At 41.6% G+C, this 18084-nt stretch overlaps 1 protein-coding gene across 5 annotated transcripts in view; it reads right to left on the reverse strand.

Annotated features, from left to right (window-relative positions):
* LOC126194679 (phenoloxidase-activating factor 2) overlaps nt 1-18084 on the reverse strand; it is a 319898-nt gene that overhangs the window by 94085 nt on the left and 207729 nt on the right. For 2 of the 5 annotated variants that reach the window (XM_049932881.1, XM_049932885.1), the window contains one exon: nt 947-1306. In XM_049932881.1, the coding sequence (XP_049788838.1) occupies nt 947-1306 (360 nt within the window). Of the gene's footprint in view, nt 1-946; nt 1312-18084 lie in introns of all 5 variants that reach the window. The other 3 variants (XM_049932886.1, XM_049932884.1, XM_049932883.1) reach the window with 2 other exon arrangements.

Raw genomic sequence — 18084 nt, forward strand, 5'->3', positions numbered from 1 at the left:
ACCTCACAAGAAAAGTATGGTGTCCAAACAGTTGTCAAAATAGCCAGTAAACAATAACAATTACGTATCAGTGTAATAAATATCTGCTATGAATGACTGGTAATGCAGTTATCATCAAGAACAATGTGAGCATAGTAATCCTCATCGTTATTGCACGTTTCCCTTAAAATGACATATGTAGCCAAATGTTGATGTTCAAAATTCAAGCTTCCCTCTCAGACATGGCAGTAAGATTATAAAGGAATGTTCTGTGCTGTTGATAATATAAAATTATCAGATTGTACTATGATTTGTAATTTTTCCCTCTTTTCTTTAGCACCTACCCTACCTTTGAAAGGATCTGGTAATGACAGAGATGTCCTCATCTACTATAAGGCATTTAATATAGTTTGATTCTGTATCCAGTGCCTTTCATGCTGTTCAAATTGTTACTTTCAGGGAGAGAATTTGTATGCATCGAGTGAGTGAATCATGTCAAAAACATTTTGTTCATATTCATGTTTTGTTTCTGAGGTACAAATAGGGGAGTAGTTTGAAGTATGGGGAACAACCTAAAAACCGCAATCTTGTTACATAGTGACACAAGACTGTTAATTTATCTAAAGATACAATCTCCTCATACCACAAGACAAGGAAATGTGCACATATGGTTGTCCAATAATTTTTAAATTTTCCTGTATTTTCTAGTCAATCAAACACCAATGTAGCATCACCATAATTGAAAGTATTTGCCTACGAGAGCAAACTTTGTGGCTCTAGGAGGAGTTGAATTATGTACACAGTTAGTGGCACAAGTTAACAACATCCCATGCATTTTATTTTTTCTTTCTGATGTTGACAACGTTGACTAACAATCGCAAAGGAATTTTTGAAGAGGGCATGCACAATACATAACCAACCACCGATCTGCAAGCCACCCAGTGTGATGCGGGCATCACAGACTCACCCCGGGTGCTCAGCAGAACGTGAAAGGCGTACGGAAAGAGAGTCGAGGCCCGACCTGATGTCGATGAGGCCGACCCCGTCAGTGATGATCGAGTCGTTCTGACACAGGTAGTAGGGCACGCACTCGCAGTCACCCTGCGCCATCGACCCACTTGGCCTGTCCTGGGGCGGAGCTCCAGCTGCTGTCGGAGGCTGTGTCTCTGCTGAGGGGGCCGCAGGTGCAGGTCCACCTGGGCGGCGCGTCGTGGCTCCCTTGATCAGCTCGGACAAGCTCTGGCCGCCACCCTGGGGCAGTGCCCTGCACACTGCGGTCATCGCCACCAAGACCGACACGACCACCATCCGCCGTGAGATGGTCATTCTGCTCTGCAACAAGCAACATACTGCTCACACCACTTCCTGAACATACAAGCTCGTCAAGTAAAAGATTTGTCACTTGTCATTTCAAAGGTAACACAGAACGATCACAAATGATGCCACCTTATGAAAGAGTGATTGTTTTCTGTTTCAGTTATGATAAGATTTAATTGAGCAAGAAATTGGTAACAAATTACAGCAGAAAGCATTCACTGTCATAGAATAAGTCACATGAGCCTGTATGTTGGGACTGAAATTGCCTTTACAGAAAATTATGGTAAGGATTCACAGTTTCCAGAAAACAGTAAATGTGCAAGATGCATCCAAAAGTGGTCAATCTGAAGTGCTAGCTCTAGAAAGATGTAGAAGATGTATACCCTTAGTCCCAAGAAGTCTTATGGCGCCTTTATACCCAACACGATCGCTCTGTTGGCAGTGCCCACACACCATTGTGTGTTTAAAGATACATCTGCACAAAATTACTGTCATTCTTGAGCCTGTCACCTTAATACAATGCAAGATGTGCAACTATGAGTCACTGGTTCACGTTAGCTGTAATGGCAGAAGAGAAGAGCTTGGCGATTGCTTTTTGTTAGACAGGGTATGATTCCACCTTGATGTAAATTCACATTTACAAACTGAAAACTACTGAAGGATATGTATTAGAGTTTCTTCCTGTTCTGGTCGCATGGGAAAAATGTTTGTTTTAATGCTTCTGTGTACCATATAATTGGTCTAATCTAACCTTCCTGGTCCATAAGTGATCAATATGCAGGTCGGGGGAGGGGAATTCCAAGGACATTCCTGGTATCTAGGAGCTGGGGTGAGGGAAAGGAGGAAATTTTGGAAGAAAATTACATTAGGTCTGTGGTGAACAATGAAATAGTTTTGCAATTTCAAGACAAATGAATCTACGTAAACTTTATACCAGTCAGTATCATTACAGGTTTCCTCAAACCAACACAATGAATGTGTGTGTATCTGTCAGGGAAGTATGTCAATTTGGTTGCTGAAGCTTTTTCTTTTGTGGGGTAATTGGTACCTATCTCAGGCATCTACTAATTTAGTTTTTAATTCCACAATGCTGCCCCACAAGTCAAACAAACCTCTGATATTTCTGATAATACCATCCTTTGCATACATTTAATATTTCTGTTACAATACAATGGTGTATGGGACCCATGCTGACAATGTCTAAGACTGTAGGTATGAGTGTTTCGTATTCAGCTTCCTTAGCAGACTGACTGCATTTTCCCAGTCAACATTTCAATGTAGTAAGGTCTGTCACCCACTTTACTTACAATTGGGACTACACGATAAATCCAGTTCATACACCTACAAATTGTTACATCAAAGTATTCTTACAAGTTGACTTATTTCAACTGCAACCAATTTGTATTGTAGCCATTGGATATTACATACTTGCATTTTGTGAAATGCACAATTTGGCTTTTCCGTACATTTAAAACAAGTTACCAACATTCACACCATTCTGAAAGCTTATCAATATATGCCTGCCTATTTGTGGACATCCTGTCATCTAATAAGCCTACTTCACTGAAGATAAATGCATCTTTGGAAAATTCTGAGATTATGATTAGTATTTTCTGTTAGGGCATTAATATACTGTATGAAGAGCAATGGTCCCACAGGACACTTCCTGGGGTCACACCTGAATTTACTTCTACAACTATATATGACTGCATTTCCCCTACCACAGAATCCTCAATAGTAAGATTACTGTGTCTCTGGAGTTCTTTGGATTGTGTTTATTTGAGCTGAAGCTATTGTGTGTGGAGTAATGTGTAATTAGCTGAAGTGAGGAAAGCAGAAAGATTGCTCAGTCTTTGAGAAGGAGAAGAGCAGATGTGTTTATCAATCATTAGTCATCAGAACTAAGTGTTCAATGAAATAAAACTTAATGATGCATCTTTTGTCTTCTGAAAGTTTTATTGTTGCAATATTTAAGTAGTAGTGAGTGACTTGAAACCTGGTGGTTCAGTTGCTGCTTCTCTCCACTGATACCATATACCAGCCACTAATGTTGTCAATACACTTCTCCTAAATTACTGGAACAGTGGTATTTCCCTTCCTGTCCCTCTCCAGCTCCCTAAACAGCCACACCATCAACTACCATTCCTCTCCTACAAACTGAGCTTCGCCAACCTCCTTAACATCCCACAGCCTTCACCGCTGCCTCCCAAGCCAATAAAAACCCATAATCCCAAGAACCAGTCACAACAGTACAGTATCTTTAACCTCTCATATAAAGCAGTCTCCCCTCCTGAATTATCTGTATTATCTAAGGGCCTCACTTTCAGCCTTAAACCTGCATTTTATCATGCTGCTTTGGTGAAGGACCTCCTTTCTTTCACACGTAATATCCATTGGAAATATCACTTTGCAACCCAGCCTCAAAACCTTTCCAACAGCAAAACTGACATTGAACCCTGCCTCGAACAGTTCAGACCACGATCCCAACTTGATCCACCACCATTACCTCAAAATCGACCCTTACAAGCCTTCCAAGAATTCCTCACATCCAGCATTGCCTCACAACCCTTCCTCAGTTCCCTACATGACCCTAAACTATCTTCTGTAGAACTCCGGTCTCTATGTTCCCTAAAAGCTGACGACTCCATTATTATCCTTCCAGCAGTTAAAGGATCTACCACTGTAGTACTTGACCGAAAGGAGTATGTTAGTGAAGGTCTACGCCAGCTGTCTGACACCTCTACATACAGTGTCTACCGTCAATATCCTATCCTTATGATTCAAACTGACCTGCAGTCCCTCCTTAAAACCTTTGGCGCCTCACAAGGACTAATGCCTCAATCCACAGAACTTCTCACCCCACCCAAACCACACACTCCCACCTTTTACCTTCTGCCTAAGATCCACGAACCCAATCATCCTGACAGTCCTATAGTAGCTAGCTTCAATGCAACCACTGAACATATATCTGCCTTAGTTGATCAACACCTGCAACCCAAAGTACAAAAACTCCCCCCCCCCCCCCCTACATCAAAGATACCAACCATTTACAAGACCATCTAAAATCCATACCCATCCCACCCCCACTCTCCACACCTTGCTTGTCACCATTGATGCCACCTCCCTCTCTACCAATATCCCCCACGTACATGGTCTGTCTGCTGTTGAATATTTCCAAACCTATGACAGCCTTCCTACTCATCTTAATCAACTTTATACTTACCAACAACTACTTCACCTTTGAGGGGCAGACATACAAACAGATCAGGAGTATGGCTCCTTCCTATGCCTACCTTTTCATGGGTTGCTTGGAAGGGGCTTTCCTGGGATCCATAAGTCTTCAGCCCCTGGTTTGGTTTAGATACGTTGATGACGTCTTTACCATATGGACTCAGGGTGAGGCTGACCTGCTAAATTTCCTGGAATTTCTGAATACCTTCTCCCAATTAAATTTCACATGGTCCTATTCCAAATCCCATGCCACTTTCCTTGACTTTGATCTTGTCCTCATCAAAGGCAAACTACACACTTCCGTCCATATTAAACCTACCAACAAACAAAAGTACATACTTTTTGACAGTTGCCATCCTTTCCATGCCAAATGTTCCCTCCCACACAGCCTCGGCATCTGAGGAAAACATATTTGTTCGGATGCAGGCTCTTTACAGCAATACACCACCATTCTCGCCTCAGCCTTCACTGCACGTAATTACCCCACCTACCTAGTTAAAAAGCAGATTTCCCAGGCCATCACATCCAGTCCTGGTGCTGCTGACCCCTCCAAAAAAACAACTTCGGAGAACACCACAGGTGACTCAGTGTTATCCTGATCTGGAATATGTTAATCAGCTACTTCAACAGGGCCACGACATCCTAAAATCATGCCCTGAAATGAGATCCATTCTGTCTGAAATTTTGCCCTCCACACCTAGAATAGTTTTTCGGCGCCCTCCCAATCTCTGCAATATTCTTGTCAGACCCTACGCTCCTACCCCCGTGACTGTTCCCGCTGCAAGACTTGCCCTATGCACCCTCCTATCACCACCTACAATAGCCCTGTAACTGACAAAACATGTACTATTAAAGGGAGAGCCACCTGCAAAACAACACATGTCATATACCAGCTATTGTGTAAACGCTGCTCAGCCTTCTACGAGGGCTGTTGAATAAAGAATGATCATATATTATTTATGTTCATAATTTCCGCACTAAAATTTAATCTTATGATATTCTGTTAGCTTACTGTGCAAGAAACACACCACAGTAGTTTCATTGTTGGGACTCCTGGTTCCTGCATGTGAGAGGCAGGTAAGGTCAGACACGTTCAGTATTGCCTACTGCTGCAATGGAGGTAACAAACGAGGAACAACATGTGGCTTTGAAATTCTGCTTTCGTCTCACCAAATCTTCAGCTGAGGTCTATACAATGTTACAGGAGGCCAATGAGAGTCTGTTCTTCCCTACAGCACAACTTGAAGATGGTTTGAAATGTTTAAAGAGGGGAGACAATTTCAAAGGAAGGTGGGCCCGGTGCTCCAGTTACTGCTCTTACAGAAGAAAACATCAACACTGTTGCTGTCGCTGTGAGAGAGGATCGACGAATTACCTTAAGATCACTTTCTGAAATAATGAACATTTCATCGGGTGTCACCCACATGTTGGTGACAGAAAAATTACACACGATATGTGTCTGTGCGTGGTGGGTTCCAAGACTGTCAATTCCCAAACAAAATGACATTCGCGTGCAGGTCTGCATGCAGTTAAAGTTGATGTTAGAGGAAGATCCGGAGTTTCTTTCACAAGTAATCGCTGCTGATGAAACTTGGCTACATCATTTTGATCCTGAGAGCAAACAGCAAAGCTCAGTATGGAAATCTCCTTCATCACCATCCCCCCAAAATGCAAAAGTGGTTGCTTCTGCTGGGAAAATTATGGTCATCTCATTCTTTGAGATTTGTGGAATGATTTATCAGCATGTTATACCTGCACACACATCAGTAATTGGACAATACTACAAGGATGACCTGAAAACATTGCAGGTCCATATCAGGTGCAAAAGACCATATTTCTGGATGCTGTAACACAACAGTGCGCGGCCGCATATTGCCGATGTTGTTGCTGAATATCTTGCAAAAATCAACGTGAAGTGCATGCCCCATCCTCCCTATAGTCCAGATTTAGCCCAATGTGACTTTTCTCTATTGCCTAACAAGAGCTGTCAAAAAAGTCTCGAAGTACACCATGGCAATAGCAGAAGATGGGAGATTGAGAGATCAGCTGTTGCGGAACATGCTTTACAGCCAGGAGACCACAACATCCATTTTGACAGGACTCAAGTAATGGTAGCCAGAAGCAAGTACCATTAAAGGCTATAAAGAGAGGACATAGAGATTGTGAAACACCCCAGGAATTTCAATGGGAAAGAGAAGGGCATGAAATTGAATGAAATTTGGATTCCAGTGCTCAAGATGATGTGTACTAGTCATTCCCCATGCCACCATTGGATCGTAGCAACAGCAGGCATCAGTCGACAACAGTCAACAGTGCTCACATATTCGAAATGTGATGTCATGCCACTTCACAGAAGCGGAATTTTGCTGTTGTCAGTAGCAAGCCAGGGTGTGGATTGGACATTCGACAAAGCTACGATCCCCCTTGAAAATGTGTTCTGCAGATGTGAATGAAATTTTGGCCTGGAATATTTTATTAACTGAGACTGGCAGTGGTAAGAAGAGTTTCTGAACAAGAGAAACTTGTTAACATTGAATATGAATATAAGTGTCGGGAAGAGTTTTCTGAGGGCATTTGTCTGGAAAGTAGGCTCACATGAAAATGAAATGTGGATGATAAGCAGTTCAGACAAAAAGATAAAAAAGGTTTTAAAATCTAATGCTACAGAAGAATGCTTACAATGAGTACATCACATAACTAATGAGGTGGTACTGACTAAAACTGGGAGACACGAAGTTTGTGGCATAACTTGACTAAATTTTATTCACGGGTAGGGCTACGAATTTCACATAGCGACATACGTGAACGTGCTTACAAAAAGAGATATTTGTTGTGCTTTACAACAGATACACATTATTAATTGTGTAGGCTTCCGCGGCCAGAGTCAGTCGACATAAAAGTTTTCTGGGTACAGTACCGCGTCATAATGTAAAAACTACTGCTGCTGGAGAAAAACCAATGTTTCGGCCACAATTGCAGCGCCCTTCTTCTGGGTCTGATGGTGCATTCTAGCTATGCAGTAGTGTCCTTTATATTTTGTTGTTAGTGTTCACTGCGCATGACGTAATGGCATGCGCAGTGAACACTAACAACAAAATATAAAGGATTGAACGCTGCACCCACATCATCCTGGAAGCAAATTTTACACAACCAAGTACTGTCAACCACATGCTGTCCAGATGACACTGCTTTGTTCAGAAAATCTGCCTCAAGTTTAATATTTAGTTCTTCATTTGCTGTAATTATTGCATTTTTCGTTCAATAGGTAGTATCCACAGTCAGTGACTTTTACACAAACCAGAAACAGGCATTTGGAGAACTACAGAGAGTGTGCTGTCTATGGATCATCCTTTGCACGCGCGCGCACACACACACACACACACACACACACACACACACACACACACACACACACAGACAATGTCTCCAAACTCATTTCTCCTATTCATCAGGAGCAGCACTGACAAGTATGTTAAATGCTTACGTGAAGCCTATAAGTGAGGAGATGGAAAATAGGAAGTAAAAAAAAATAAATACAAAGTTCTGTTTACGAAAAAATGACTTATTGGTGGAGTATGTGATGGTATGTTGGGAAGCAACCAGTCACGTGCACAAGCTCACATCACAGCTGACCACGTGAATTTTCACACCATAGCTGCCCCAGATAGCCCTCGGTGCTTGCACTAAGTACAGAACACTTTCAATTATTTATTGCACAAGAACCAAACATTGTACAGATATCATACATATTTCATTTTGAAAAGAAATCCTGAAAGTTTTTTTTTATGTATACCATCACAGCTTAGTTCGGTAATTTGCCGATAATCAGTGCTAGGCACAAACATGGTGAGTTCAGGTACAGAGCGAGCTTCCTGTGTGATGAAGTTCGACAAAAACAAGTGTGCTACAGCTGTTCAACGGATGTTTAGAACCAAGTAGGGTAAGAAGCCACCAACAAGGAGGGCCATTTACCACTGGCACAACAAATTTGTTACGACAGGTTACTTGTACCCGGCAAAGAGAAGCAGACGTCTCAGTGTGAGTGAAGTGAATGTGGCGCGCGTACGAGAGACATTCGTAAGGAACCCAAAGAAATCGGTGTGTTGTGCATCCTGTGAACTCAAAATGGCTCCAATGACAGTGTTGAAAGTCCTGTGACAGAAGTTGTCTACAAAACCATTCAGATAGGAGCTAGTGCAGAAGCTCAATGACAACAACAAAGACAAGTGTTTTGAGTTTTGTCACAGTTGCAACACTTGAATGAGGATGGGGATGGCATTGTTGATCACTTAATTTTTAGCAACAAAGCCTCTTTTTACACTAATGGGAAAGTGAACAGGCATAATTGTCGAATATGGGGAACAAAGCATCCACACGAATGCATTGAATTTGAGCACGATTCCCTAGAGGTAAATATTTTTTGTGCTTTGTCACGTCAAAAACTGTACAAGCCATTCTTCTTTGCCGAGAGCACTGGCACAGGATATTCCTACTTGGACATGATGCAGCAATGGCTGATGCCTCAAATGCAATTGGACTCTCCGTTCATCTTTCAGCAGGATGGAGCTCCGTCCCATTTTCATCACGAGGTTCATATGTACCTGAACACGGAGCTGCCACATAGATCGATCGGCCATGTTACAGAAGGGGACAGCTGTTTCACGAAATGGCCTCCCCGATCGACAGATCTCACTCCGTGTGACTTTCTTCTGTGGGGACACATTAAAGACCTGGTGTACGTACCGCCTCTACCACGTGATGTAGCAGAGCTCTGGGACAGAATACAGGAAACAACTGCCACAGTCGATGATGCCATGCTGGGGCAGGTATGGCAAGAATTTGATTACCGTATTGACATCTGCCAGATCACTTGTGGTTCGCTTATCGAATGTTTGTAAAAAAACTTTCATCAGAGTTTCTCTTCAAACTGCAATACGTATGACATAAGTACAATGTTAAGTTCTTGTGCAATAAATAATTGAAAGTGTTCCCAGACTTTATGTACACCCTGTATAATACATGGAACACCATGCAATTGTTAAAACATCAAAACCATAATACACGGATAGGAGCTTGTTCACCACTAGGTTAGATTCTCCTCAGAAAAGTATTAAGTTGACATTACCAAAGAACACCATAGGTTGGGGGCATATATAGTGGATTATCTACCTGTTCAGAATAGTATTCTGAACCTAGATGGCCAGATGTAGAATGATGGTGTTCTCATAATGATAGGTCGTGAGACGACACCTCATTCTGGTGTGTAGGTACAATACATTGTAATCAGTGGTGCAGCAACACAAATGTAAAGCAGGCAGAGAAGTAAGGCATCTGATGTCAATCCAAGCAGGCGGAACAACCTAGGGAATTAAAAATTAATGATCACATGATCTGCAGTTTGTAAGGATTGAGATGTAGATGCAGACATCCATTTTTAATATTTTATACTATGATAACCATGCAGTCTGTGGTTTTCTCAATGAGTATGGGGATGGAGCTGCTTTAGGTTGGGCACGTATTCGACATAAGCAACATGTCTCACATTTTTTCAATAATTATTCATTTTTTCATATTCCATACATAAATGTACAAGTATGAATATGCTCTTATTGCTTACATAAACAGGTGTGGTTTGGTTTTTTTTTTTATCATCCAGCTTTGATAGTGTCCCATGTGAGCCTCTTTGTATACGGTAAGATCTCAGCCGCCAAATATATAAATTGACCTGCACCCACGGTCCAGAAAGTGAACTCACTTTCTGGCGTTCATGTCTCCAGCAGATGCAAGACAGTTGTTGTTGCTACCCAGATGAGCTACCTGTTCCCTTGTTGCACTAACAGCCCTAAGTCATAATTTCTTGACCTTGACTGATACAAAGAAGAACCTTGCAGTTCTGACCTGCCTCTCAGGTTGCACCCGCAGGTCGCAGTAGGCATTGTATTGCTGTGTTAAATAATCAGGTCTCCCATTCCACAGAAGCTGCAAATGGCGCAGTAGTGTGCAACCTACTGAGCTAGGTGAATCAGGGTACTTTTACACCAGTAATGGTGATGAAACAATGTGTTTTCATTGTGGTGGTGGTATGAAGCATTGGCATCAAAAGTATGATCCACGGACAGCACACACTCTGTGGTTCTACAAATATGTGTTTCTGATTTATTTAAAGGGCACTGACATTGTAGACATTATCTGCCAAACAAAAAATGTAATAATTATAGCAAAGAATGCATTAAATATTAAACTAGAACAGAGTAGTGCCATCTGAACAGCACGTTGTTGAGAGTATTCGGCTGTGTAACATGTGCTTCCACAATGAGGTGGGTGCAGTTTTCCACCCACATGGACACATTACTACCTGTGTTAAATGTGCACAGTCCATTTCTTTCTGCACTGCATCTACAGTTAGAGTATTCATTCTACATAATTAAGACAGTATCAGCAAATAGTCTACTTTTTGCCTTTGCTACATGTTAAACTCAACAATTCACAAATCAATGTGTATCTGTTGTAAAGCACAATAAACACCTTTCCTGTAAGCAAGTTCACATATATCACTGTATACAATTCATATCCCTACCCACAAACATCATGATGTGTCATACATATCCATCCAACAACTTAATTATAGAAGGTTTCACACTCTGTGTTTGAGCACGCACTCTGGTACTGTGTCTCCTACACTTTTTGTGTTGTGACTGTCAGTTCTGCTAGCATTGGGTTGGAAGCTCCTCTGCTGTTTGTCCACTGACATACAGGTAGACCATTAACTATATTGCATCTGCATACAGCTATAAAAAGATACTCTGGCTCTGACAGAAGTGCAATATTAAAACAGGGGAAGCATTGTTTTCCACAACACTGTCAACACTACAGGCTGTCCATTGCTATTTGGTACTCAGTCACACAAACCACAGAATTTACCATTAAATTATTCTGTTACATTATTATTTGCTGCACGATGTTCGCTCGGAGGTGACATCTCGCATATATAGTGACACCTAGGGTCACTGGTTGACTGTTTAATGTGGATAACCTCCAACTGTAGAATCAAGCTTGTATACTGTATTATGTGTGTCAAATCACAAGCCCAGACGTGAGCAAAGTTATTGGCAACCACCTTACAGATTTTATAAAATATGAACATATGTGACTACAGAAAACTTTTTCATCTTCCTTTGTTGAGGAACACGGAATTATCAGCCTGGAGACCACTACATAATGTAGTCTGATAGAAGAGACACCATTTTGATCCAGCAGCACGGTGTACTAAGACACAAAGGACTTACAGACATTGGCTGTGAGCAGCCATTAATTGAAATCAATGGAGAAGGTTTAAAATTTGTACCAGAGCAGGATTCGAACCCCATCTCCTGCTTACTAAGCGGATGCTCTGACCACTGAGCAAATCCATACACAGTAGTCATTGCAACTGCACTAACTACCCTACCACGCCTCCCATCAGAACCAAATTCTCAATTTACCCACACACTCTGATGGTAGGCATGCTAGGACATGGTACTTCGTGCAAAATTTTGCAGGAGCACAGGGGTGGGGGCAGAAATGCCTCGATAAGTTGGTGCCGATGTTGCTGTCTGCGAAATATGACGTGCACAATTGTCTCAGCCGACAATACAGATAAGAAAGCACTGATGCTGATGTCAGCAAATTCCTGGCTCGTTTGCCCATTGTCATCCTACTGCTCCTATCTGGAAAGAAGCGCTACGATCTTGCGGGCTACTTAGATCCCATTGGTAGGGGGAGGGGGGAAGGCAGGAATACAACATGAATAGTGTCACAGCATACCTCAGTAACACCTGGAGCAATTTCAACCATGTATATGGATTATTATCTGTATAAAAATAGTTTGGGGCTAATATTCCCACTACCACAAGGGGTGGGAGTGTGGATGAGTAGAGGCGACACAAACATGTTCTAAAACAACTTGTTGGTGTTTGTTTCCTCTAATTAGCTGACTTCGAATAATTTTAAGAGTATGAAGTGCACTTTATCTCTCATTTGTACTGTTCACTGTCAACGAGGTCACGAGAAAGACCGCTGCAGCGAGCCGATAATTCTGTCAACCTGTCTTGGGCCGTAACATCAAGCCAGATGGCTAAATATCACAGTCAACTTTAATATCCTCTCAGGACTTGCATACTGTAAAACATCAGAGCACTGGACATATTTATGTATAATATTTGTCACATGTGCGTATGTTCAACATCTCCTAGCCCCCTGGATCGCTTTCAACCAGACTTGGTACACATTAATTACCATCTGGAAAGAAATATTGTGGGGTAAAAATCACCACTGTGGTTGGGGTGAGGCTGATAACGAAGTGATGGACAGAGAGAGAAAGAACGGGCTGATAGGTGGAGGGAGGGAGGGAGGGAGGGAGGGAGGGAGGGAGGGAGGGAGGGAGGGAGGGGGGAGGGGGGAGGGGGGAGGGGGAGGGGGAGGGAGAGGGAGAGAGATGATATGTGCTCATTTGCACACATACAAAATCTTTGTTTGTATCAGAGTGAATGAGGAAATAGGAATTATAACATTAGGACCTTTTTTTACTGCTAGAAGCCCAAACCCAGGAAAATGTCTGTTTTGTTTTTGTGATTGTAGACGACTCAAAGATTTATATAGCTACCAAGATTCCAAGCACGTCCATGTATAAGAACTTATATTTGTGGAGTGTCATGCGTACATTTATCAAATATGTCTACTGTATATTGAAAATCGACTTTGCTTATGTGTGTATTGTGACGGTTCCTTTCCATTCCTCTCTAATTATTACATTTAATGTTATGTGTGCTGTTAGGGTAGGTACTTCCTGCTGTTTAAGTTATAATTACCATAGTTTCAGATTATGAGAGAAAAGTCAGTCTTGGGAGTTCTGTAATAGACTTCCATATGTACTGGTTTTATGTGGGATACTTTTTAGTTTGTTTAGATGGATACAATCCAACTTTGGTTTCTACCAGTGCAGATTTCATGCCACTTTGATGGGATGTTGGTATCGAAATGGGAACAGATGTGTTTTTGTTATACATACTGGACACAAGAAGCAATATGTAATTTGAGTCTTCAGTAACGATTATGGCAGGAAGTCAGAGATACAATTACTAGTGATAGGCCGCTACCTTAAGTAGAGATACACCCCTATCAGATAAAAGACCTTGACAGAGATGACGAGTGACAGTCAATAGGAAGCTAACAGCAATCAATCGTTAAAAAGTTTGTATGCACCACAGTGGTAAGATCGCAAATATTTGTTTATTCAATTGTCGGTTTCGGTCATTACAATTATCTTCAGCTCGATCTAATAAGAGAAAATGTGCCTGTTTACGAGAAAATGTGCGTAATAGTAGATTGTCAACTATTTCAAGCAGTATCCTAATATACATTGTCTGGAAGGTTAGCAAACACAGTTGTCTTTATCAAGTTAACATATAATAAAGTATATTGCCTTAAGTAGCATCGTCGCTGAGTACAATCAATCACGATAAAATTGTAAACACCGTTGACTCGCAATGCCGGGTCGTCTCCGGTATACTATTCTTACAATTACAGCGCTCACAGCTGAGGGGGCATAGCCGCTAGATGTCGCTAACCGAAGGCAGTTTGCAGTGGTGTGATACAAAAATCCGAAATACTGTTTTCGAGATTCTGCAGAAGACTAAATCAGATATGTACATTAAAATACACTTCAAGAAAGAGCACAATTTTTAACACAGGTCCAAAGAGAAAGCTATCTTTTACGTATAACTTCAGGCAATGTTTCTCTTTGGACCCATGTTAAAACTCGCGCTCGTACTTGAAATGCAAATGTATGTACCTGTTTTAGTCTTTTGCAGAATCTCTAAGATCGTATTTTGGACTTTTGTATCATGCTATTGCAGGCTGCCTCCAGCCCGAAATCCAACGGCTATGTCCGCTTAGCCGTTCGCACAGTACGCCAGCGACGACTCGACATTACGAGTCGTGGGTGTTTACCATTTTATCACGACAGTACTTGGTGACGATGCTACTTATAGCTAAACATTTTATTAGCTTACTCTCTTTACTTCATGAAGTTAACTTAATGTTTGCTAACCTACCAGACGACGTATATTACGTTATAGCTTGTAATAGCTAATACCCTACTAGTAAATATAGTTTTTCATAAATCTATTTCCTCTTTTTAGATCAATCTGAAGATGATCATTATGACTGAAGCCAGTAATCGAATAAACAAATATTTCCTATGAGACACTGTTGTGCTATTTACAAAATTTCACTTAATACAGCGTATCTAAGTTATGGAATACTATTATGGGGCAATTCCGTAGGCTCAAAATTAATGTTTAACTTGCAAAGAAAGCCGTAAGGTGATTAGCAGAACTTAGCCCGTATGAATCATGTCGAGATTATTTTAAGAAACTAAATCTTCGTTAAAGAGAATCTGAGTAAATTTTACTTAGGTGAATAGTTCATAACCATAACATAAGAAGTAGACATACAATTAATATGCCATATTCTAGGCTTGCAGTGACACATTACAGCTACAAATATCTTGGTCCTGTCTACTTCAACACATTACCCGAAAATGCCTACACAGTGCAAGTAAATAAATTAAAACCAGTCTTTCGAGCTGGATCAAAAGTAAAGTAATTTACTCTGCTCAAGAGTTCCTGTAAGTATGTGACAAATGACCCATTTTCCTTATGAGAATGAACTTAAAATTAGCTGCGAACTATACATATGCCACACTGTGCTACTATTTTATTACTGTTTCATGTACTTATTGTTAATTATGTTTCATTATTTATTTGTCATTCACTGAACTATGTAGTTCATTTATCTTGTAACTGATCTTTTAGGAAACTACTTCTTGTTACTGACATTTGCACAGATGTGTATTGTATCGATCTTGGATTATTATATTGTAGTTAACAACATTTCTCATGTCAAAGTGTAAATTATTATTATTGTTAGTATTATTTTGTTAACACTGACGACACCGATTGTATGTAAATATGTTCAAGAGTGGAATAAAACATTTGCATTTGTATCGTGTCACTCAAAGATGGAGGCAGAGAGAAGGCAAAGGCCTCTTTCAATTTGGCATTACAGAAATTATAGGTTTTATAATTAGCGTTGTCAGCACCCCATACAATATGTCTAATTGTGCTGTTAACTTGACATAATTTCATTTAGGAGTGAAGTCTCATATTTGGATTCATCGCACTAAGTCTCTTCTTACTGGACTCCCGATTCGAACAAAAAATTAAGCATTTTTTCACATTTCTTAAGGACAAGGTCATTATTACAGTTATACAATGAATTGTTTTCACTTCACAGATTGGAAGAAATTTGTTGTTTTACTGATATAGTCAGTGTCATATCAAAACAACAGACTTGCCTTTATCGGCTTTGTTAACATCTATTTTATTCTCATGTAACTTGACATTAAGTATGATCAAGTTTGCATCATTTACAATTTAAATATGCGCTTTACACTTGTCTTTTTGGAAGACCCTATAAGTCTTCACTGCAATCTATGCTTGTGATTGGTGATTTTGCTTTACTCATAAGTGTCCCCGACGTCAGCAAATGTTCTTTTGTTTACGTTATCATTTACAGTTGATGGCAGCTTGAATCTTGGTCCTTTGCCCACCATCCCACATCCATTCGTGAAACAGACATAGTAGTAAGATTAACACACTTTGCAGCAAACTCGTATTTATTCACCGGCACCACCTGTGCCTAATTTCAGGAGCAGCTTGTGCACTGTCTCGTTTACCGTACCCACAAACGTAACTTAATGACGTTTTTCGTTCGTGAAAGGGTTTTTAAGAACTGGAATGAACGAACACATTTGAAAACTGTAACGGAAATAGAATTTTAGTCAACTGGGACGACGCTTGCTTAGGTGGCTTTAGGCCCTGTGACACGGTATTCGGTATTAAGTTCTTTTATTTGGTGTTCTGATGACGGGCTGTACTCGAAACGCGTAAATAAATAAAGCGGGCTACTGTGATGCGCGGCCAATAAATGACGAATAAGGCATGCTCATACCGAACTCTAGGATTGTGGCTGTAAGCTTCCCTACGTGCACTGTCATAAAACGTCAGTTGGGGTATACGAACGAGAAAAACAAACGATGCACCGTGAGGGAATTATCCGAATGGATCGGAAATCAGTAGATATGATGTAGAGGTGCTGACAAACAAATGATTCAATTTTAGAAAGATTTGATGATTTATTGAAGAGAAAGCGCTTCACAAATTGAGCAAGTTAGTATAGCGTTGGTCCACCTCTGGCCTTTGTGCAAGCAGTTATTCGGCTTGGCAGTGATTGGAAAGAGCTATTGGATGTGCTCCTGAGAGGCATCATGACAAATTCTGTGCAGTTGGTGCGTTATATCGTCTAAATCTCGAGCTGGCTGGAGGGCCTGCCAATAATGCTCCGAGCGTTCTCAACTGGGGAGACATCTGGTAATCTTGCGGGCCAAGGTAAGCTCGATGACAAGCAGTAGACACTCCCGCCGTATATTAGCCCCGAAGACCAGTGAACACGTATCTGGAGGCGCCCCAGGATACTAACCCGACTGTCACCCGCCATACGGCCCGATAAGGAGAAGTGATGCTGAGCCCCTTTGGTTGTAGCCCGCGGCACAGCACAGCCGTGCGTCGACGGTATTCCACATCCCCTTTTGTTGCCCTTCGTGGCAAGCCATCCTGGACTTACACTTCAGCAAGACTGTGCCTACCCGTACACGACGGGATTTTCTCCTCCTCGTCTTCGTGCTTGTCAAACCCTAACTCGGCCAGCAAGGACGCCAAATATTTTCGCAATTGAGAACATTTGGAGCATTACGAGCAAGCCCCTCCAACCAGCTAGGGATTTTGACGATGTAAAACACCAACTGGACAGAATTTAGCATGATGCCCCTCAGGAGAACATCAAACATCTCTAGCAATCAATGCCAAGCCGAATAACTGCTTGTATCCAGAATGACATTTTCACTCTGCAGCGGAGTGTGCGCTGATATGAAACTTCCTGGCAGATTAAAACTGTGTGCCCGACCGAGACTCGAACTCGGGACCTTTGCCTTTCGCGGGCAAGTGCTCTACCATCTGAGCTACCGAAGCACGACTCACGCCCGGTACTCACAGCTTTACTTCTGCCAGTATCTCGTTTCATATCAGCGCACACTCCGCTGCAGAGTGAAAATCTCATTCTGGAAACATCCCCCAGACTGTGGCTAAGCCATGTCTCCGCTATATCCTTTCTTTCAGGAGTGCTAGTTCTGCAAGGTTCGCAGGAGAGCTTCTGTAAAGTTTGGAAGGTAGGAGACGAGATACTGGCAGAAGTAAAGCTGTGAGTACCGGGCGTGAGTCGTGCTTCGGTAGCTCAGATGGTAGAGCACTTGCCCGCGAAAGGCAAAGGTCCCGAGTTCGAGTCTCGGTCGGGCACACAGTTTTAATCTGCCAGGAAGTTTCAATTGCTTGTATAATGGCCAGACGTGGACCTGTCCGTTACTGACCTGCTCAGTTTGTGAAGCTCGTTCTCCCGAATAAA

Source organism: Schistocerca nitens, chromosome 7, assembly GCF_023898315.1.
Source record: "Schistocerca nitens isolate TAMUIC-IGC-003100 chromosome 7, iqSchNite1.1, whole genome shotgun sequence".
Classification (NCBI taxonomy): domain Eukaryota; kingdom Metazoa; phylum Arthropoda; class Insecta; order Orthoptera; family Acrididae; genus Schistocerca; species Schistocerca nitens.